This window comes from Theobroma cacao, chromosome 4 (assembly GCF_000208745.1).
Source record: "Theobroma cacao cultivar B97-61/B2 chromosome 4, Criollo_cocoa_genome_V2, whole genome shotgun sequence".
In the NCBI taxonomy this organism is placed as follows: Eukaryota; Viridiplantae; Streptophyta; class Magnoliopsida; order Malvales; family Malvaceae; genus Theobroma; species Theobroma cacao.
Genome location: NC_030853.1, coordinates 31,056,159 through 31,078,553, shown reverse-complemented (window position 1 = coordinate 31,078,553; position 22,395 = coordinate 31,056,159). Strand labels below are relative to the sequence as shown.

The following is a 22,395-nucleotide window of genomic DNA, read 5'->3' as shown; positions in this document are numbered from 1 at the left end:
CAAACATGATATGATTATTTAATCGTGTTAAAATTTTAAACACTAATATAGATACATTTAATAAACATATAATACGATATAACACAGTTATTAAATGTGTCAGGTTAAATCAAATATAATCAAATTCAATATCAATAAATCTTAATATTAATATTTATATAGATCAATAAATATATCTTAATCGTATAGTAAACGTATCTACACCACATGTGAATACAATTAAATAAATTAGTCATAAACATGTTACAGGTTATATGTGTATATGATAATACAATTAACTATTTATATTTTAGACGTGTCTTAAATGAGGTAAACGGGTTTGATATGATTAATACATAAAATACAATTAACTTAAATTCAAACTCACTTGAACGCTTATCATGTTCGAATCATATTATCCTATCGTAAAGAAAATTATCATGTCTACTTTAAGTTGACTATTAAAACATCCAAACTTGATTATAGGATTAATTTAGTACAAACTTTAACTTGATAGGTCAATAAATGGAATTTTAATATGTATTTTTGAATACGATGAATAACACAAAACTAAATTTTAGCTTCTTTTACATCCTACAATACAAAAATAATAGTTTAAAATAAATTTAAGTTTCGACTAGATTTGAATAAATAATTAAATTAAATTAATCAAATTAAACTTGATTATCATAATTCCGATCGAATTAGAATCAATTTAAATTGGAATACATGATTTGTGTACATATGTATATGAATAATAAATAAATGTTTGAAAATTTTTTTTAGTACCATTCAAATTGACTTTAATTTACATTTGACGAGAAAAAATATAGCCTCTTGAAAAAGGAAACATGCTACCGCGACCGCATGGGACCGGCTATTCACACTAGTATATATAAAAAATAAAGCTTTTGAAGAGCTTTTTTTGTTACAAAAGGCAACTTGGCAATACAAAAGCTCTAATCATTGCTTTATTTTATGGATTTTCTTCAACCGCTACATTAATAATTGGAAGCTAAAGAAGCGAAGCACCCATCCGCATGGAAACCGGCCGGCGGCGGCTGGCTCTTCAGGAAAGCACAAGTGATGGGACAAACATGCACTACTGCCAGTCGGCCAGGCTTCCGCTTCGAACCGTCGAGCGATCGACCGCTTTCAATTTTGGATAGACAAACATGTTAATTGCCGCGGACATTAGGAAAAAGCCAAAGGGAATTTGGATGTGTTTTCCGACGGAATGAGCCGACCAGTCCTTCATCGAGAGTGCGTGTGGTCCATGCTTCTTTCTCAATTTTCCACTCAATCATGCCTGTCCCGTATCTCTTCCCTTGTTTTTTTTTTTTTTTAAGTAAAATTTCAATTGTGTACTACAGCACACATGCGGAACAAATCACGCTACATACCAACCACATTCCATAAACATCCCAACCTTAGACAAAAGAACATCTATTCTTTTGCTAATCCTAATTAAGTAATATTCTGAAATTTCCGTATTGATTCTACTTTGTTTGTTTTTTTTAGTATTAATGCATACAAATTGAAATAATCAATGGAAATTGATTGAATTTTAATTTAATTTTTTTATTTTGATAAAAATTGATTAGACGAATGATTTATTTTGATGTTACATTTTAAACTAATCGAGATAAGTTGATTTCAATTAATACCAATTTTTTATTTTAATTTAATTAGTTTTGATTAATTAAAAAAAATTGATTAATTCCATTTTTAATTACTTCTTTTTGCTCTTTCTTTTTGCCATAAAGTTTACAACCTCAAGATTATCATGAACCCATAACTTCCATGTCTTCATCAGTTTACGTTTGTGTATGGATGTGAAAGATTGAAGAGCATTGTTTCCAGCCTCAAATTTCAATGGTTACAGCTTCACCGTCATTGCCTACTTCAATATGTGAAAGCTACCACTCGGTATTTTCTTTCGTCTAGCCTATATAAATTTACGAAAATGGGTGTCTTTTTTGATGCAATACCTTTCTCACATTATTAGTACTCTTATGTGTTTATATTTAATTCGCTATGTCATTATCTTAAATGACAATTACAAATTTCATGTCGGTTTTGACATTTGATATTCACGTCGGTTATAAAAAACTAATGATGTGTGTCACTGAAGACAATGAATTCTTCTTGGAGTAGATGAGGATGTTATAATTTCAAAAGAAAGTCGTAAATTTTACATCAATTGTATACTAAAATACGAATTGACTATTTAAATGTTCAAATCATCTATGACTAATAAGATGTATTTTATAAAATAAAATCGTAAATCTCTAATGAATCAAAACAAATAATATTTTATAAATTGACATGAGACATACTGTTGATTTATATATTATCATTTAATCATAAATTGTTACTTTATAAATTTACTTATTAACGAAATATAACAAATACAAACCCGTTAGGTTTACTTTTCACGTGAAAAGTCTGCCAGAGCTTAAATTTGAATAGATATTGGTTTGGGGTGCATGCTTTCGGCTAAAGAAAGGACCAACCACAAAGTCAAAATTAAGCCTGAAAATGAAGCCGAGGTCGGCAGATGCCACTCTCATAGGCCATCCCTTGACCCCGGCCTTTGACGTAAACAAACCTAGTATGGGTCAGAGTTTCTTTCACGGCATCATAGGCAGACATAATGTTACGATCTGATTCGATTCCTTTGATGGGTTTAGTCCAGCTTATATTTAGTTGGACTAAAAAACGAAAGGCCGAATGTTTTTGTAGATAAGTGATTGAATGGAATGGTGGTGTGTTAATCTAACAGTACCCATAAGTTTCAACATTTTTTTTTTTTCAAAATTTGGCATGGTTTTTATTTTTAAATAAAATTTGACATTATTTTTGCAATTACTCTATATTCGTATTCCGTAATTAGGTTATTCAACAGTAGTAATTACGTACTCCCATAGTTAGCAGTGGCTGGTAATTTGTTTACGAAAAATGAATTTGTTTGAATACCCTTTGTATGATAGGGTCCCAGAATAGTCTTCGGGCCCAAAAGAAAAAAAAACTTCAAAGTACTCCCATCGCAGCCCCCACCGTTTGAGGCCCAAGCCTGTCTAAGGAAACATTGATGAATGTATCTGCAAGCCTTCCCTTGCTTGCACTCTAAGAAGCATAAAATGCAAGCAAAACCAGACATTAGTAGCCATCATTCATCAACCGTGAAAATTCTCTCTCTCCTAATAAGATAGAAATTCACTTTCTATGCCTTTCACTCCAACACAGCATCCTCAAGTCTGCCCCATTTATAAACCGCCAATGTTGTTTCTCCACTCCATCAAACCAGCCAAGAAAACAGAACGAAAGTATTTCCCACAGCAAAAATTAATCCTCTCGTCACCAAAGAATGGAGGCCAAATGCCTGGTTCTTTTGACAATGGCAGTCATGCTGGCACTGGCAAACGGCCAGGAGTCTGTGAAGCCAGTGGTGAAGATCGTTAAGGGCAAGAAGGTGTGTGACAGAGGGTGGGAATGTAAAGGGTGGTCACAGTATTGTTGCAACCAGACCATTTCTGATTACTTCCAGACCTACCAGTTCGAAAACCTTTTTGCAAAGCGTAACACACCAGTGGCTCACGCGGTTGGGTTCTGGGATTACCGCTCTTTCATCACTGCTGCTGCTCGGTACCAGCCTCACGGTTTTGGTACCACGGGAGGAAAGCTCCAAAGTATGAAGGAAGTCGCTGCTTTTCTTGGACATGTTGGCAGCAAAACCTCATGTGAGTATATTTATATAGAAAGCCTTGTTTCTGTTTCATTTTCTACTGCTTTCTATTTGGCCAAACATGCAACAAAAAGTATTAATTGGCGTCGTCAGTGTGTTAGACTGACGTGATAACCAACTACACCACGACACCATGTGCTGTTGACCTCTTTACCTCTTCTTTCCTCCTTGAGACAAATCCATGCAGCTTATACCTGACATATCAGCTTCAATTTTTTATCAGCAGTCACGTGGGCTTTTGATTGAACCAAATCTGAAATGGAGCAGATACTTCTTTTATTGCTTCTGGACTGTTACATTGAAGTGTATTCTATTTGAATAATGGAACTGCTCCATGACAATTTCAGGTGGTTATGGTGTGGCTACCGGGGGACCATTGGCCTGGGGTCTATGCTACAACAAGGAAATGAGCCCCAGCAAAATTTATTGTGATGATTACTACAAGTACACCTATCCTTGCACTCCAGGAGTTTCATACCATGGCCGTGGTGCCTTGCCTATCTACTGGTACGTGGGCTAGAAGTATTGCTTTTCTTTCTGTAAATTATTCTTGAAGCAATTTTACCAATACTTGATTCCTAAGAAAAAACCAGTGCCACGTGTTGAAGCTCTTGCGGGACCAATCACCAACTTGACTTGAAAAGGACCCTGTTTCAATCATATCATAGCTTAATATATAATGAATCCCCACAAATTTGTACAGATTTTCACTGTACTTTCTCTTACTGGCTTTTACCACAGGAACTACAACTACGGAGAAACTGGAGAGGCTTTGAAGGTGGACTTGTTGAACCACCCAGAGTACTTGGAAGACAACGCTACCTTGGCTTTCCAGGCTGCGATGTGGAGGTGGATGACCCCGGTCAAGAAGCACCAGCCCTCAGCCCACGATGTTTTCGTCGGTAACTGGAAGCCAACCAAGAACGACACCTTGGCCAAGAGGGTTCCAGGCTTTGGCACCACCATGAACGTTCTCTACGGAGACCAAGTCTGCGGGCAGGGTGACAGTGAGTCCATGAACAACATCGTCTCCCACTACCTATATTACCTTGACCTGATAGGAGTCGGCAGAGAGGAGGCAGGACCCCATGATGTGCTCACCTGTGAAGAGCAGGAACCTTTCAGCGTATCTCCTTCCTCTGCAACATCATCCTGATCACCTCCCTGTCACTGGGGATTCATCAGCCTCTTCCATTAGCAATGGAAGGGCAACTTTTAATATTGTTTTTGGAAATTATATATACTTGATGATATGATTTACTGAAAGATGCGGAAATTATTTGAAATTCTGGTCTTTGTGTGAAGACATTACCCTGAACAATTATGGAGTTTACATCATTTTGATGCTGTGCAAAATTTTTTGATACTCATTTTTACTTTCAAATGTAACTATCATGTCATTGAATGAGCCATATACCTATTCCCAGAACTTGGAATAATTAATCTCATTTTTTTCTTTTATTTTTCTTATGCAAAGCTTGACCCAAATAAAGAACACATTAAGGCACATTCCTCTACCTACTGGTCTATATACTAATATGTCTTGTAGGCTGCTAAGCTTAAATGTAATTTAAATGTAGGAGTAAGCAAGCGGTCATTTAATTTATTGATTAAAAAAATTTATAATTAAATTAATAGAATGTTGTTTAAAAAGTTAATGAAACCAGTTGAAAATCAAATATTAATCAAATTAATCGAAATTTTTGAACTCATGGATTTTCATGTACTCAAACCCAATTTTCTAATTACATTTTTTATTCTTTGCTGAGCAAATAAAATTAAATTATGAAATCTTAACGAATACTATAAATTTAATAACATTAAAATGTTCGAACAACAAAAGAAATTACTCAAAACCGAAAAAAAATTATAAAATCTTAAATTGCATAATTCGATTGAATTAATCAATAAAATTGTGCTTATTTTTGAATTAATCGAACTATTTATTCAATTTATTTAATTAATTATCTTTTTAAAAAATTATTCGATTAATTCATTTTTAATAAAAACTAACTTACTATCGATGTCACTTATTTGTTTTTTTCAGTCTCTTGTGGATCTTAGCTTTTAATATTTAATAAAATTTGATTTGATAAAAAAATAAATTATGAATCATAATACGCGTAGACGTAAACTCAAACAAATGATAAAAAAGTAAAAAAAAAGAAGAAGATAATGTTAAAAATTGTAATCTTAGGAATCGTTGGCGGTGGAAGTCGAGAGTTGAAAGTTCCAGCCACTTGAAATTTTAGAAAATATAAGAAGAAGGAAACGGGTTGCCTAACACTAATTAATTTGTAATCAAGCAAAGGAATATAATTAAACGTTTCTTTGACAGCTCATCTTGATTAAATGTACATTTTAATTAAAAATTTTTCGTTATGGATTTGATAGCGCATGTTGCCTTAATAAAATATCCGAGGAGATGGCTCCAAGAATTAAAAGAAATAGAATAAAACTACGATTGGTTCGTATCATTTAATTCATTTAAATAATATAATGTGTTCTAATTAGACAAGTTCATCTTTGATAATTATGCTTTTTGGCTAATTTTCCTGTTAGATATATACTTGGGGGAACAAAGGATGCAAGTTGAACATTAAAGGCTGCGAAAGGTCAAATTTGGTGACTCATTTTGGCTTCTTTTGATCTAGTAAAAGGAAAATTTTTTAAAATAAGATGACATAACGTTGAAATAAATTTTTAAATTATGTAAAAAATTTAAATAAGTATTTATTTTTTATTATATTTAATTAAATTTTTATATTTTTATTTTTATCAAATAAATTTTTATAATTAATTATTATTAGTTAAAATATCACTTATTATTTTATATTCATGTGATATTAATAAAACGTTGATTTAGAGAGTAAATAATATCAAATGATTAGGTTACATATCAAATTAATATGTCAAATTATTATTAATTATAATATATTAAAATGTCACATCATCGATATATAACGTGTCATGCGATATAACATGATAAATGACTTTATAACTAAGTTAATCATTAGTTAGAAGAGTTTATTTGATTTAAAATAAAAATATAAAAATTGATTCGGTTCAAAATAAAAATATAAAGATTTATTTGATTCAAAATAAAAATATAAAAGTTTATTTAGTTCAAAATAAAATATAAGAACTTGATTAAACATAATAAAAATATAAAAATATATTTAAAATTTTATAAATAATTTAAAATTTTTTCTTATATATTTTGCCAAATACAAATTGGTCATGCTTGATGTAGCAAGTTTACCGCTTGTATTAAGCCGAAAAAGCTAGTTAGGCTTTGGAGTCTCACCGACTTAACAGCTTTGATGTCAAGTGATTTGAATGTTTTAACTCTTTATGTAACTTTGATCCTAATCTATTCATAACTTTTTAAATATATTTTTATTTCTCACTTTTTGTAAATTACTTATTCAATGGCAATCGTAACAACTTAATCTCAAAATATAATAAAATGTATACATAACTTAATAATTTGTGAAGATTTAAACAGTAAAAACAAAGATAATTTTTTGAAATAAATTTTTATTTTATTAATCATTGTCAAACAAATATAAATTCGTATGTTCATGACATACGACGTGAGCGCTTAACATAGTCATGTTGGCTTATTAGTTCATGTCTCATGATAAAATGTTAATTGGTATTAAATTTAATAATAATTAATTTTTTATTAAAGTTAAAGATTTATTTGAATATAAATAAAAATTAAATGATTCGTTTGGATATGATAAAAATAAAGTTTGATTATTTATATCCAAATTTTTACGAGGCTAAAAATAGAAAATTATTTTGATAAAAAAAAGAAAGTTTATCAAATTAAATAAGGATTTTATTTTGTTAATGAAATTTTATGGATAAACTTCAAATATTTTCAATATTGAAATATTTTTTGAAATGAAACTCCTTGAAAGTCGCCCATAATAATATTTTTCGAAATTAAAAATACATACATGAGACCAATTATATGCAAAAAATTTTTAAAAAAGAGATTTATTTTTTCTTATAGAATTTGAAAAAAATATTTATTATATTTATTCATATTCTTTAAGAAAATAACCATTTTAATATTAAGAGAAACTTGTGTGGATAAAAATCATCCTTAAATTTAAATCATTATCTCGGAAAAAAATTGTTGTCATCCATTTTTTAAATTAAAAAAACCTCTAAAATGAAATTTCCAGAAAAGCAAATAAGGAAACGCTAAAAGAAAAAAGGAAATAATATTCTGTCGACGTGGCGCCCTCCACAGAATCTCCGCATTTATATATACGTTTCATTTTCCTGCATTTTGGACCAACAAAGAAAGGAAAAGAAAGAGAAAGAAAGACAGAAAATAAAAACAGAGAGAAATAGTTCGAGAGTGTGCAGCGACGGTGGTGGAGATGCGAGACATAGACGATCTTCCGAAGAACGCCGCTAACTACATGGCCTTGACGCCGTTGTGGTTCTTGGAACGAGCTGCTACGGTCCATCCGGCTAGAAAAGCGGTGGTCCATGCATCTCGTACGTACACGTGGCTCCAAACTTACCGGCGCTGCTGTTGCTTGGCCTCGGCTCTCTCTAGACGGTCCGTCGGCGTCGGTAGCACGGTAATCGAATAGTAAACCGTCGCTAATCATCACTTTTTAACAATAAAAATATCAGTGAGAGTTAAATCTTTGAGATTTGACTTCTGAATTCTGTTTCGCTTGCTGAGTAGAGAAACAAGGGAAATGAAATGAAATGAATTTATTATTTGTCTCCTTAAAGTTCTTAGTTACCGCTATAAAGATAACGAAGTTATTTAGTCTTTAAATTTCTTTTTTTTTTTAAATGTCTTTAAATTTCTGTTTGTGAATAGTAAATCTTACTATTAAGTAGCTGGCTCGCAGCAATAGGATAACAGAACAGCATAGCTGAGATGAGCTTTTTTTTTTTGCTTCTTATTTTTTTGATGAGTTTTGTAGATAGTATTTTTTCCATTTTATTCAATTCCTGCAACGTATTCGTTTTTCTTATAAAATTTTTGAGGATACTGATGAGGAACGATGGTCGGATGAGTTAATGAGTCAATAATTAAATTCTGTTACCTAATTTTATTTAAGTGGGCTGGAGTTAATAATTAAACGCTGTTGTTCTGTGAACTGATTATTCTGTCCGGTGAGGCATTATTAGTTGAATAAGCTTGAATGCTTGATGCGTTGGTCCCAACTCCCAGCATTGGAGTTTTAGGTCACTCTTTGGTCCCANTATATATATATATTTTATATATATCACTTTGGAATTTTGAAATACACAAGACTCAAAAACCAAAGTAAACCAAAGTGAAATTTTGATATATATATATATATACATATATATATATATATCACACACTCAGATTTTGTATGTATGTACGAATGTATGTTTGCACATATTCTACTTGTAGTCTTGGATACTTTAAATTATGATTTATTTGTTGTTGCTAAATCTGAGTATCATGGATTATTGAATGTTGTTAACATGGTGTTATACATCTTGATGCATTGGTCCCAACTTCCCCAACTCCCAGCATGGGAGTTTTAGGTCACTCTTTGGTCCCAACTGATGAAAAAGCTCTCTCAGTCTATATATATCACACACTCAGATCTTTTATGTATGTACAAATGTATGTTTGCACATATTCTACTTGTTGTCTTGGATATTTTAAATTATGATTTATTCGTTGTTGCTAAATCTGAGTATCATGGATTATTGAATGTTGTTAGCACGGTGTTATACATTCTTGAATCTCTACTTTTAAGTTTGAAAAAGCATATGAATTTTCTGCTTCTACTGATTGTGTAGGCATAGTTTACATGATGGACTGCTTTTATGAAACTTTAATTGTTCTAGTTCTTGTATTCATTTCATATTTTATCTGATACAATTACTTTTTACTATTGGCAGGTAGCAATAATTGCACCGAATGTCCCTGCTTTATATGAAGCTCATTTTGGAATTCCAATGTCGGGTGCTGTTTTAAACACTGTCAATATTCGTCTAAATGCATCCACCATTGCTTTCCTTTTGGGTCATTCGCAATCTGCAGTTGTCATTGTGGACCAAGAGTTTTTCACTTTGGCAGAGGATGCTTTGAAAATCATGAAGGAGAAAAGCCAAGGCAAGTTCAAGCATCCACTTTTGATTGTCATTGCGGATGAAAGCTGTGATCCCAAAGCACTCAGATACGCTTTGGGAAAAGGAGCCATTGAGTATGAGAAGTTCTTAGAAAGTGGTGACCCTGAGTTTGCTTGGAAGCCTCCTCAGGATGAGTGGCAAAGTATTGCTTTGGGTTATACTTCTGGCACTACAGCCAGCCCTAAAGGGGTGGTATTACATCACCGAGGGGCATATCTCATGTCTTTGAGTAATCCTCTTATATGGGGGATGACTGAAGGAGCTGTATACTTGTGGACTCTACCCATGTTCCATTGTAATGGTTGGTGTTTTACTTGGTCACTAGCAGCTCTTTGTGGAACAAACATATGCCTTCGACAGGTATTAATAGGCAAAATAATTGCTGTACTCCTGCTTTAATATATGAAACAAATTAGCTTATCTGTTCCTTTATACATCCATTTCTGATCTTGGACTAGGCATAAATTTGCCGAAATTCCTAAGGTGTGTTCAGTATAATGTAGTCCTAATGTTCTATGGGGCTCCTTATTAATCCAATTTAGTTCTTGTCATAATTTGGGATGTGAGCTTGGAGATTGAGAGTTCTTACATCTTTTATACTTCAGTGTCAATGCTAGTGTTCTGCAATAAATCTCTTTTTATCAATGATCTAGCTTTTTGCTTACTTGGATACTCATTTCCTTGTTGGTTCATTTTGTATTTGCAGGTAACAGCAAAGGGAGTCTACTCAGCCATAGCAAAGTATGGTGTGACTCACTTCTGTGGTGCACCTGTGGTGCTGAATACCATAGTCAATGCCCCTCCTAAGGACACAATTTTGCCCCTCCCCCATGTTGTTCATGTGATGACAGCTGGTGCAGCCCCACCCCCTGCTGTTCTCTCTGCAATGTCTCAAAAAGGCTTCCGTGTCACCCACACTTATGGTCTCTCAGAAACCTATGGACCTTCGACAGTGTGTGCATGGAAGCCTGAATGGGACTCACTGCCACCTGAAACACAAGCTCGCCTAAATTCACGTCAAGGTGTCCGATACATTGGTTTAGAGGGCCTTGATGTCATCAGTACCAAAACCGGTCAGCCCGTTCCTGCTGATGGAAAAACTATTGGAGAAATAGTAATCCGTGGTAATGTTGTGATGAAGGGCTACTTAAAGAACCCAAAAGTCAACGAGGAAACTTTTGCGAATGGGTGGTTTCACTCTGGGGATCTTGGTGTGAAGCATTCTGATGGCTATATCGAAATAAAAGATAGGTCAAAGGACATCATCATATCTGGAGGTGAAAACATCAGCAGTGTGGAGGTAGAAAATAATTTGTACTTGCACCCTGCAGTATTGGAGGCATCAGTGGTGGCAAGGGTAGACGAGCGCTGGGGAGAGTCCCCTTGTGCTTTTGTGACCTTGAAGCCGGGAGTGGATAAATCTGATGAACAGCAGTTAGCAGAGGACATAATGAGGTTCTGCAGGTCAAAGATGCCTGCTTACTGGGTTCCTAAATCAGTGGTATTCGGTCCATTGCCAAAGACTGCCACAGGGAAGATTCAGAAGCATGTGCTTAGAGCCAAGGCAAAGGAGTTGGGACCTGTCAAGTTGAGTAAGTTGTAAGTTGAAACATTATATCATTAGGGACTAAATAAAAACCATGGAATCGTTGGTATGCATCGTTTCAACTGATAGAGTGCTTGTATTTTGCATGTCTAGGATAAACCTTATAGGATTATTTTTATCAATAAAGAATTTCATCTCTAATTAGTCCTTAAATAACTTGGCGGTTACCATACTGATGTACTTGTTTGAAGTCGTTTTAGGAATATGCTGTGCTTATCTTCCTTTCGCTCTCGATCCTCCAGTTACCAATATGCATGGCGAAGCCCATTCAGTTAGAAGACCTGTAACATTGTCAATGTCATCAGAGTTTTTGGGCTTAGTTCTTTGCGAGAGCTGGATCTCAGTAGCTTTCTTTGTAGTCGTTCACAGTATATACAGAGGCCTATATTTTGAGCCCGAAAGGCTTACTTCCAGGCCTTCTACTAGCTTTAGAGTTTAGATTTCCTCTTCAATATTCAGGAAAGCTCCATTTTCTTATCTCTGAATGACCATATAAATAATTAAATATTGTAGTGTGTATCTGATAGAAGACAAGAAAACATTACATCCTTGATATATAATTGCCAGATGTGGATCATAAGGTTAAGGATTGATCCGAGCAGACGTGGCATGTGAAGTTCAGATAACTCTTAGCTGAAACATTGAAAAATAATTCAGTTACAGTTAGGATTCTGTAAGCTGCGGCTAATGGAAACATCAAAATCAAAGGCTGTAAAGTTAACATCAATCATTCGATTTGGGGTCTTGCACGGAAGGGAGAAGGTTACTCTGTTGTTATGCCACGCTTAATCTCATAATTATCAACTTTGTGTACAAGTTTTGTTTCCCCAAGAATCCTCTTAACCCTTTGTTTTCTTGTCAACAATTGTCAGCTGCAACTTCAAGTTGTTCTCGAGTGTTCCCACGTATGTCTTCTCTTTGTGCGTATGCCCGTCAATATCATAAAAAAATAAAATCAAATTTATTTATTATTTTGATTTTCAAATAAAAATTTTGCATTAAAAGTTGAATTTTTTTTAATAATATAGCACATCTCATGTTCACTTTCACGGAAATTAAGATAAAAGTTTTGATTTTAATGTATTTTATATTAAAATTTAAATTTTTTTATAATATAGATATCCAAAAAGTTTAATATAAAAAATATGAAAAACATATAATATAAAAAAATTAAGGCTATTAGGTGTTTTAAAAAAAAGTAAAATAGATTAAAAAACAAAAAAAAAAAAATTTTCAAAAANCCCGTGATTAAAAACAAAAAAAAAAAAAAAAAATTTTCAAAAGTAGATAAGGAAAAGGGTTTTATGTTTGGATTAGTTGGCAAATAAAGAGTGCCATTTCTATACGTCACTTATTGAATTTTTTTTTTTTGTTTAAAGATAAGAACGCTACATCCCATCCCCTATGCTCCAATTTGATGCACCATCATAAAGGAAGCTTTGTCATCCAGGATCAGAAACTTTGGTCTCATCTTCATCATCTCTCCCCTCCCACCCTGGCTAATTAAAAAACCTTTTTCTTGTCTGATAAATGTGGGGCCTTTATCAGGTTCAATGATCCAGTTAGGGCAGTTTGAGGCCCCAGTATCTGGCCACCATTTTCCAACCAATCTTCTTGTCTTTCTTTCCATGCAAATTGTTATACGTTTATGGTCAGTACCATTGGCTGTCATGTTCTAAAGACCTTGTTGCTAAACCCCACAATGCATCGTGCATGAGAGTCATGTTTTGGATAATTGCATGTGGTAGCAAGAAAGAGCAGCTGGGATTGGTTGGCAATGGCTGCAAGCTAATGCCAAACCAAGCTTTTGTTAAAAATGTACCAAATAATTGTATTTTTTAAAAAAATCATTTATAGGACTGACGGTTTTTATTTGACGTTTAAATCTTTAACATGGCGTAGATTTAAATTCCTTAATTCTATTAATAATTTTAAAAACCTCATGATATTTGATTAAAGACCATCTATATCACACTATAGTAACCGACAATATAAGATTATAAAAGTCCGATCTTGACTAAATTATGTTGTCGAGAGAGTGTTTAAGGATGAACAATAGGCTAAAATATCTTAAGTAATATATATTTAGTGTTATGGATTACTTGACAAACCTTTAGATCTTAAAAAAAAATGGGCATTTAATCTATTTTTTACGGCTCAAATTACTCTTTGATTCTACCATTTTCATTTTCATTTGATCAAAAAATTATTTATGCTGGTATCTTGGCACAAATTTAACTGGATAGCCATAGAGGTTGGTCAAGAGTCTATTAAGGAGGTATCAAACAGTTAGCTATTTTTTTTTTTTTGAAAGGCACATCTAACATTAAGTAAATTGGCTGGAAAAAGACATAAAGCTATATACCTAGATGGGTCTAGAACTCAAATAATACTTGTATTATTGAGTGGTTAGAAAATAAGATCCCTAATTATATCTATCAAGCAATTGTTTTTTTTTTCTTTTTGAGACCTCTATTTATTCAATAGAGAAGTAAGATTTTGCTGATTCCTTAATTGAGCTGGTTGAAATTTTGCTGGGTAAGGTAGAGGCTTCTTGCAATATTCTTGACATTCTTGTCAATTTTAACTACTCCCCTATCTGTTTGCACATGAAATGAAGAGAAACCCATATGAGATTATTTGTCCTCCAATTTCCATCTAGCATTTGACCAAAATTAACTCGAATTTGATTAAAATACAATGAATCTTCTGATCAATACTAAAAATTCAAGAAATTCTACCACACAAAATTTATTTAAAATATTTGGGTAAAGTTTTTCAACTTTGGCTGATTTTTGACTTTGAATATTTTCCTGTAGAACCTGTCCCAATTTTCACATGTCCAAATGAAAAAAAAAAAGTAATTAAATTCAATGTATATCTCCTATGAATTAACTTGTCCTACTTATCATGTGTTTATTTTTCCAGTTAATTCCTCTTAAATAAGTTATGTTTTCAGAAATTTATTCCACTCAATAATATTATCAAAATATTTTAACAATTTTATTAAAATAATTAACAGTATAATCTCTTATGAGAATCGAATTTATTCATGATATTAATTTAATATAAATATTTAAAAAAATTGGTTTCAAAAAGCTGAAATTGAATGGGTAAACAAGTTGCTGGATGCTACTGTTCTAAACATGATGGTCCCACATGGAAAAAGCCCGACCAATGGAGAGCAAAGCTTGAAAGGAAGCTTTCATCCTCGGACAGGAAAGGGGAGACAGGACGCGAACCAAGTGACGAATATGATGATCTGGTGGCAGAAAGAGTCTGTTTCTTTGGGGATATCGTCAAGGTTTGTCCAAAGTGTTGGTTAATATTCAACTGTACATTTTGTCCCCTTCCACAATTTCCCCCATGCCATGGCCATGATTCAACCAGCAAGAAGAACAACATCCAAAGGGTCTTTAAACAAAAACCAAGAACACAACAACCTCGGAACAACTTACTCTTATAGCTGTGCATCAATTAATCTTTGTATAGTTAGCTTTTATGCTTGTTTTCTTTTTTTTTGGTACATTTCCGTAGGAGAGTTACACAAAAAGAATCTCAATAATGCTTTGCTTTGTGTCAAATTTCCATCAATTTAATGCTCTACATGAGACAAATGATTTTTATGTTGTAGTTTCTTTTTTGTCTAATAAATATTAAACCAATTGTAAGAATTTTCGGATTGCGCCCGGTCTTCCTCTTTAATGACTATTTTCGCATTTATGTCGAAAAAAATTAGACACCGACACATAAAATTTTGATTTATTGTATCTAAATTTGACTTATTATAATATCTTTGAGAATTTCCTTTACTCGATCAAAGTGAATTTTATTAAATATCAAAATAATTTCATCAAAAAAATCTCATATTCCATCGATATCAAATTTAGAAGAGTCAGCAAAAGCGTTGATGGAAAAGGATGCACAAAAACGATATCTACAATGACTTTTCACATGTTGTCAATTTCATTAAAGCTGTATCATTTATTTTATGATTTAACCTTCTCATTACGTACCCAGGAGATCGGTACCTTTGAAAATTTTACTGCAGAAACTCGTTTTGAACTTGCAAGCTTGGTGTATATTAACAAATTGAAAAATTGATTTCGTACATAAAGTTAATAATTTCAAGCTAGAAAGAATGAATCCTGATAAAAGAATATGATGAGGTAGGGGCAGATTCTTGATTGGGTAATATGTCTATTCATAACTGGTTGGGAATTTGATAAAGAAAAGAAGTATCCCATTTGCGGGATGGAACATTTCCTTAACTTTGATCATAGTCTAAATAAAAGAGAGAACAATATTCTTCAAAATTTATGGGTCCCCCTCTCCCCCTCCAACCAATCAGACAATTTCTTCATGGCATTCTACAATTTTCTATATATTATCTCTATTATCTCATCTGCCAACAACCATATCCCAAAAATATATGGTAAGTCCAAAAAGAAAAAAAATTAGCTTGCAGACAAATAATTGAAAATATATACTTGAAGACTTTTGGGTAAATAAAGTCTGAAACAATGAGACAAAAGCTCATGTTTTGTGTTAGGTAAATATATATATATATTTACGCAAGTCACGAGATCTTCTTTTTTATGGTGTCATTATGTCATGTAGCACAGTAAATTCACGTGTTTGAGAAAATTTTTACAGTCCCCTCAGTGCCAGAAATAAACCCCTCAGCCCCTGGAATAGACCAATCCAAAGACAACTGCATGCATTTTCTCTTTTAGACCCCTCTGAATGAGTCAGATGTTTTGACCCTTTTTTTTTTAAATTTCTGACTTCAATTTTCTTAATAATTTCTATTATTTATTTTTTTAATTATGTTGATATAGTTGTTTATTGTTACTACCTCCTTATGTCAAAATTAGATAATCTGTGCCCTTGCGACTTTCCTTGGTATCGTGTATCGTGTATGTTACACATAATGCTGAAAAATGAAAATCGAACTAATTTCGATGGTTAAAAATGTATGTATTACATTAATAATCAATAATGTGAAGAGTGGTACTTTCTTTTTATGATATGAAGCAAAGAAAGAAAGAAAGAAAAACTCAAAACAACAAATTTTGCTTTCATTCAAAGTGCGGCTAACGTGAGGTGAGAGAGATCAGAAAGATTCTCTGGTCCGTGACCACTCTTCTCTTAGTTTTTAACTATTAGCTCAACGTCAAACATGTAATGCTTTCTTTTCTGCTAGGTTATGGCTAATATAGTTATTTTTCTACCTTCCTTTTTCGCTTTTCTCACTCGTTTACTATAGCCCATGTTTAGCTCAGTTTTGCCCCCAAACTATGCTCCCAGCTGCGTGTCTTACTTACTTACTTTCTGATATATCCATTTCTCAGTAATCAGTTGCTTTGTGTGTGTGTCTGTGTTTTGCTTTAGCTCTTCATTGACGTGGAAATCCAATCATCAACCCTGTTAGCATCACCCGTTTCCCCCTATATATACACCTTCAAGCCTTCCCTTCAAGCTCACACACCAAGAACCTAAAGAGAACTTGAATGGGTTCCAAGATGTCTAGAGAATCTCTTAGACTTTTCCCACTGCTTCTCATCACTCTCCTCTACCTGGTTTCTGTCATTTCTTTGGTGGAATCTCGTCCTCCTTTCGCTTGCGACCCGAGGAATGGGTTGACGAGGAGCTTGAGGTTCTGCAGGGTGAATTTGCCGTTACATGTGAGGGTGAGGGACTTGCTGGGGAGGTTGACGTTGCAGGAGAAGATAAGGCTGTTGGTGAACAATGCCGCCGCCGTGCCTAGGCTGGGGATTCAGGGCTACGAGTGGTGGTCCGAGGCCCTTCATGGGGTGTCCAATGTGGGTCCTGGGGCCAAGTTTGGTGGTGCCGTCCCTGGTGCCACCAGCTTCCCTCAAGTCATCACCACCGCTGCTTCCTTCAATGAATCCCTCTGGGAGCAAATCGGACGGGTAAACATCATTCATTTAAAACGCATAATAATATACTTAGTCAATCATTTTCCGTCGTTCTATCATAATCTTAACAACCGTGATATTATCATCTTAATATTATTCGATAATACATCAAATATAAACTCATACTTCGTAACGGGTAAAGTCATATATTAAATTTCTTATTTTCATGACAGCTCATAATCCGTGAAGTATTTTTCAACTTTTACACGTAATTAGATGTTGGTTTCGTTATTTTTCTAACTAGGCACGGGCCCATGCTACCTTGGGGACACTTAATTTTCCAATTAGTCTCTTTTAGGCTTTAGCTTTTGGCCCATACCCAGAGTTTGGTTATTTTATTCACTAAGACAAAAGTTGCAAACAGTAGGGGGGTCACCCTCTATACTCCCAAATACTACCCCTGCTTTTCCCAAAGTCGTCAAAAGCCTTAGCCAATGGGCCACTTTGTTAGTTTAATTTAACTCATCTGCCCATAAATTTGGATAAAAAAAAGGAAGAGTCCTTTGAGAGTTGGGTGATGAATATATGCCAAAAGTTTGTCACTATCTCCAACCAATTTACTAGTATTAATTATCTAGAAGAAATTATTCCAACCATGCATAACTCAAGTTACTAATTTACCTAAAAGTTTGTTAAAAAATAATTTTATATCTAATCTTAATAGTAATTACCATGATCAAGAGATATGACCATGCACCCTTCAATCTTTGTCCTTGTCTGCTTTGTAATTATGGTGCTGATGATCAAAATACATAATGGGGTTGTTGGATTTGGCCCCTTTTTCCATGATAAAATTCTTTACAACATTAATAATAAGTTTGAATGAATTTTTTTTTTTCGTCAACCGTTGAGCTTTCTTTTTCTCATTTGCTTTCGATTTTCCATATCTATTTTGTCTGGAACTTAACAAACTAGGGGAAAGCTTTTCAAACCCAGAAATTGAAAGCATCAAAGAAGAAGTGACAAGAATTGTGTATTCAAGTTTCAAAGAGAAAGTTGAGTGTCAAATTAGCCTTTTTGGATATGTAGATAAGTGGCCTTAGCCAGAGCCAAGTAGAAAAAAACCTAACAGTGGGTGACCGATAGTGATGGTAACGAGTTTTTGGAGACCAACTTGCAAAAGGAGTTAATTTTGCGTATACATCTTAGCTACGGCTACGTTAGCAACCCATAATCTTCAAAAGAGAAAAAAATATAAAAAAAAAAGAAAGAAAAAAGGTTAACCCGATACCTACTTTACTTTTTTTCTCATTTAATTTATTTTTATAATTAAAAGTTTTACCGTTAATTTAATTAACTAGAGTATTAGAGGCAAAAGCAATTGATTTATACATTTCCTATGTTATCGTAATCCAATGAATAGATACTTATACTAAAGATTAAAAAATTAAGAATCCGAATCTTATTTGTTTAATGAAGACTATTGAATCAAATATTCATATGTTCAATTAAATTATTATTAATTAATTGATTATGGTAATTTAATAATTTTAGTTTGTACTATTTCATGGAACATATACTGGTGGGGTGCAGGTGGTCTCGGATGAAGCTAGAGCAATGTACAATGGAGGGATGGCTGGTTTGACATACTGGAGCCCCAATGTCAACATATTCCGTGACCCACGATGGGGCCGAGGCCAAGAGACTCCCGGTGAAGACCCCGTCTTAGCCGGTAAGTACGCCGCCCGCTACGTCCAGGGGCTCCAGAGTGCCACTGGGAACCGGCTCAAAGTTGCAGCCTGCTGTAAGCATTACACCGCTTATGATCTTGATAATTGGAATGGTGTGGATCGATACCATTTCAATGCCAGGGTAAGAATACGTACCCAGTTGTTTTCTAGCTTTCTAGAGGAAATTAATAAAGTACATATATGTTTGCTACAGAAGGAGCCATTTTTAAATTTGTTTTTTTGGATTCTCTTTCGGCTGCTTACCTGGTTTTCTGATCAGAATACTGTACTCAAACCTGAAAAAGTTTCAACAGCTAAGCAACTTTCCTTTGTCCATTTCTCTGTAAGAAATTGAAAATGACTGCTCCTTAGCTTGCAAGGATCTTATAGCATTTACACCTAGCACCTAGCAGGAGTTAGCCATGGAATCAGGACCGTTCAATTAGCCTAAAAATTACAAATCGTTTACCTTTGACCATCTTGGCAGTCACACGCCATCTTCAGCAGTTGAGAATAGCGACAGGACTGGGAAAATAGGAGGGCTTAGATTCAAGCTAGAATTGAAAATGTAATATGGTTGGTGGATGCAGGTTAGCAAGCAGGACCTGGCGGACACATACGATGTGCCATTCAAAGCATGTGTGGTGGAAGGGAAAGTTGCGAGTGTTATGTGCTCTTACAATCAAGTCAATGGGAAGCCCACTTGCGCAGACCCAGACCTACTCAAGGGTACCATCCGTGGTCAGTGGCACCTTAACGGGTTTGTTCCGATTCTGACAACTTAATTTTACACCTCAAACATATCTGTGTTTTTCATGCTTTCTGTTTTCTGATTTTCTCTGATTGGGTTTTGTTGGTTTGATTAGGTATATTGTGTCAGATTGTGATTCGGTTGGGGTGATGTATGATACTCAACATTACACAACAACCCCGGAAGAGTCAGCTGCAGCTACCATCAAAGCAGGTCAGCTCCAACTTCAACATTTGACCCTGCATCATTATCATTTGTATTTTTAGTGTTCTTAAGCTTCATCTTTTCTATTTGTTCTTATTGTTCGTGGGCTTTGTTTATTTTTCAGGTTTGGATTTGGATTGTGGGCCATTTTTGGCAGTGTACACAGACCTGGCTGTAAGGAGGGGCTTGTTGGCTGAGGTTGATGTTGACATGGCCCTGGCCAACACTATTACAGTCCAAATGAGGCTCGGCATGTTTGATGGTGAGCCATCAGCCCAACCATATGGGAACCTAGGTCCAAGAGATGTGTGCACTCCGGCTCACCAACAGCTTGCTCTCGAGGCTGCCAGACAAGGAATAGTTTTGCTGAAGAATTCTGGGCCTTCCCTGCCATTGTCCACTGCACGTCATCGCACTGTTGCAGTTGTTGGACCCAACTCTGATGTCACTGTGACAATGATAGGAAACTATGCAGGTACAATCCATTGTCCTAGTAGTTCTTCAAGCACTATGAATAATTTGATTGCTTCAAGGTTCGAAATTTCGAAATGAAAGCAAAGTTCATGATCATTCTTTTTTCCTTTGATGCAGGTGTCGCATGTGGTTATACCAGTCCCCTGCAAGGTATTTCAAGATACGCTAGAACCATTCACCAGGCAGGGTGCTCAAATGTTGCCTGCAAAGCAAACAATCTGTTTGGAGCCGCGGAAGCTGCCGCTCGCCAGGCTGACGCAACTGTACTTGTTATGGGGCTTGACCAATCAATTGAAGCAGAATTCAGGGACAGGGCAGGGCTGCTCTTACCTGGACGCCAGCAAGAGCTGGTTTCAAGAGTGGCTAGAGCCTCTAGAGGCCCTACTGTGTTGGTATTGATGTCAGGCGGTCCAATTGATGTGTCATTTGCTAAGAATGATCCTCGAGTGACTGCCATTTTGTGGGCTGGTTATCCAGGCCAAGCTGGAGGTGCTGCAATTGCAGATGTTTTATTTGGAACAACCAATCCAGGTAATCTTTCAGGATTCCATCAATTTGTTGGACATTTTGATGTCAATTCTCCCAGTTTCCTAGCTAATTTGATCGTTTTTTTCTTTCACAGGAGGAAAGCTGCCAATGACATGGTATCCACAAGACTATGTAGCCAAAGTGCCAATGACAAACATGGGCATGAGGCCATCCAGAGGCTACCCTGGAAGAACCTACCGTTTCTACAAAGGTCCCGTGGTATTTCCTTTCGGCCATGGCATGAGCTATACAACCTTCAAACACTCTTTAGCCCAAGCTCCAACCGAGCTCTCAGTCCCTCTCAACACCAATCTCTATGCCACCACAAACTCAACCTTCTCGAGCAATGCCGTCAGGGTGAAACATGCCAATTGCGACTCACTCTCATTACCCTTCCACATTGATGTGCAAAACACTGGCACCATTGATGGAACTCACACCTTGCTCGTTTTCTCCACACCGCCTGCCGGAAAATGGTCTCCGAACAAGCAACTGATAGGTTTCCATAGAGTTCATGTCCTCGCCGGGTCTCAACAACGAGTCGAAATCAACATTCATGCCTGCAAACACCTCTCTATAGTTGATGAATTCGGAATTCGAAGAATTCCCATGGGTGCACATAGTTTACACATTGGGGATCTCAAGCATTCTATTTCTCTCCAAGCAAATTTGGAGGGCACCAAGCCCTAGACTCTCAGGAGTTAGGACATCACAGAAATCCACAGAAAAAGAAGAATTAAGTTAATTATTATTATTACAAGTATTCTCAGTAATTCCTCTCTCGAATCATATGAGAAAAATCTCGAAGATTGGAGAGAGTTCCACTTCAATCCCAAAGGGAAGAAAGTGGTCAAGAATTATAAGTTTCCTTATAGACTAGGCATTGAGTCCCCCAATCTGTTTTGTTTTTACAGAAAAAGAAAACAAAATTGATTGAAAAAAAGAATTAGTCAATGAATAATAGAAAGAAACCAGCCCAAGCTTTTGCTGGTTTCGGGCCTTGGTATTGTATGCTTGTTTAAAAAGTTTGTACTTCAGCTCTTGTTCAAAGGAAATATATACAAGTATAATTGCATTACCTAGCTCATTCCATCTCTCTTTCTCCATTGAAACAACCTATCAAATTCCATGAAAGAACTGGTCAATAAGTTTAAATTTCAAAATGGTTCCGAACCAATCTTTACTTAAAAAAAAATTAGTACTAATAATTCTTTGTCCGTCTCTTTCTCTTTGTTTTTCTTCAACGCTTATGAAAATTAAGATAGAATCTTTGAATAAATGGGATTTGTTTGTCTAGTTTTACTAGTTCCAATTTGAAATGGAAACTTGAATTCTCG

The 22,395-nt window shown here is 34.9% G+C and overlaps 3 protein-coding genes across 3 annotated transcripts; all 3 read left to right on the top strand.

Annotated features, from left to right (window-relative positions):
• Nucleotides 3,260-5,097, top strand: LOC18603612 (chitinase-like protein 2). The gene is made up of 3 exons (XM_007035684.2): nucleotides 3,260-3,722; nucleotides 4,075-4,234; nucleotides 4,469-5,097. The coding sequence occupies exons 1-3, from the start codon at nucleotides 3,350-3,352 to the stop codon at nucleotides 4,881-4,883; spliced, it is 948 nt and encodes a 315-aa protein (XP_007035746.1). The 5' UTR covers nucleotides 3,260-3,349; the 3' UTR covers nucleotides 4,884-5,097.
• LOC18603611 (acetate/butyrate--CoA ligase AAE7, peroxisomal) lies at nucleotides 8,041-11,896 on the top strand. The gene is made up of 3 exons (XM_018119497.1): nucleotides 8,041-8,334; nucleotides 9,653-10,243; nucleotides 10,590-11,896. The coding sequence occupies exons 1-3, from the start codon at nucleotides 8,128-8,130 to the stop codon at nucleotides 11,484-11,486; spliced, it is 1,695 nt and encodes a 564-aa protein (XP_017974986.1). The 5' UTR covers nucleotides 8,041-8,127; the 3' UTR covers nucleotides 11,487-11,896.
• LOC18603610 (beta-D-xylosidase 1) lies at nucleotides 16,904-22,145 on the top strand. Its single transcript, XM_007035682.2, has 7 exons — nucleotides 16,904-17,425; nucleotides 18,965-19,243; nucleotides 19,692-19,861; nucleotides 19,968-20,065; nucleotides 20,181-20,531; nucleotides 20,648-21,061; nucleotides 21,153-22,145. The coding sequence occupies exons 1-7, from the start codon at nucleotides 17,003-17,005 to the stop codon at nucleotides 21,746-21,748; spliced, it is 2,331 nt and encodes a 776-aa protein (XP_007035744.2). The 5' UTR covers nucleotides 16,904-17,002; the 3' UTR covers nucleotides 21,749-22,145.

Bases quoted from the DNA above. Each gene is read 5' to 3' on its own strand.
- LOC18603612 (XM_007035684.2), top strand. From the start codon at position 3,350: ATGGAGGCCAAATGCCTGGTTCTTTTGACAATGGCAGTCATGCTGGCA. The intron at 3,723-4,074 runs GTGAGTATATTT...TGACAATTTCAG, and splicing joins TGTTGGCAGCAAAACCTCAT to GTGGTTATGGTGTGGCTACC. The intron at 4,235-4,468 runs GTACGTGGGCTA...CTTTTACCACAG, and splicing joins GGTGCCTTGCCTATCTACTG to GAACTACAACTACGGAGAAA.
- LOC18603611 (XM_018119497.1), top strand. From the start codon at position 8,128: ATGCGAGACATAGACGATCTTCCGAAGAACGCCGCTAACTACATGGCC. The intron at 8,335-9,652 runs GTAATCGAATAG...TACTATTGGCAG, and splicing joins CCGTCGGCGTCGGTAGCACG to GTAGCAATAATTGCACCGAA. The intron at 10,244-10,589 runs GTATTAATAGGC...TTGTATTTGCAG, and splicing joins CAAACATATGCCTTCGACAG to GTAACAGCAAAGGGAGTCTA.
- LOC18603610 (XM_007035682.2), top strand. From the start codon at position 17,003: ATGGGTTCCAAGATGTCTAGAGAATCTCTTAGACTTTTCCCACTGCTT. The intron at 17,426-18,964 runs GTAAACATCATT...GGTGGGGTGCAG, and splicing joins TCTGGGAGCAAATCGGACGG to GTGGTCTCGGATGAAGCTAG. The intron at 20,066-20,180 runs GTCAGCTCCAAC...TTTATTTTTCAG, and splicing joins TGCAGCTACCATCAAAGCAG to GTTTGGATTTGGATTGTGGG.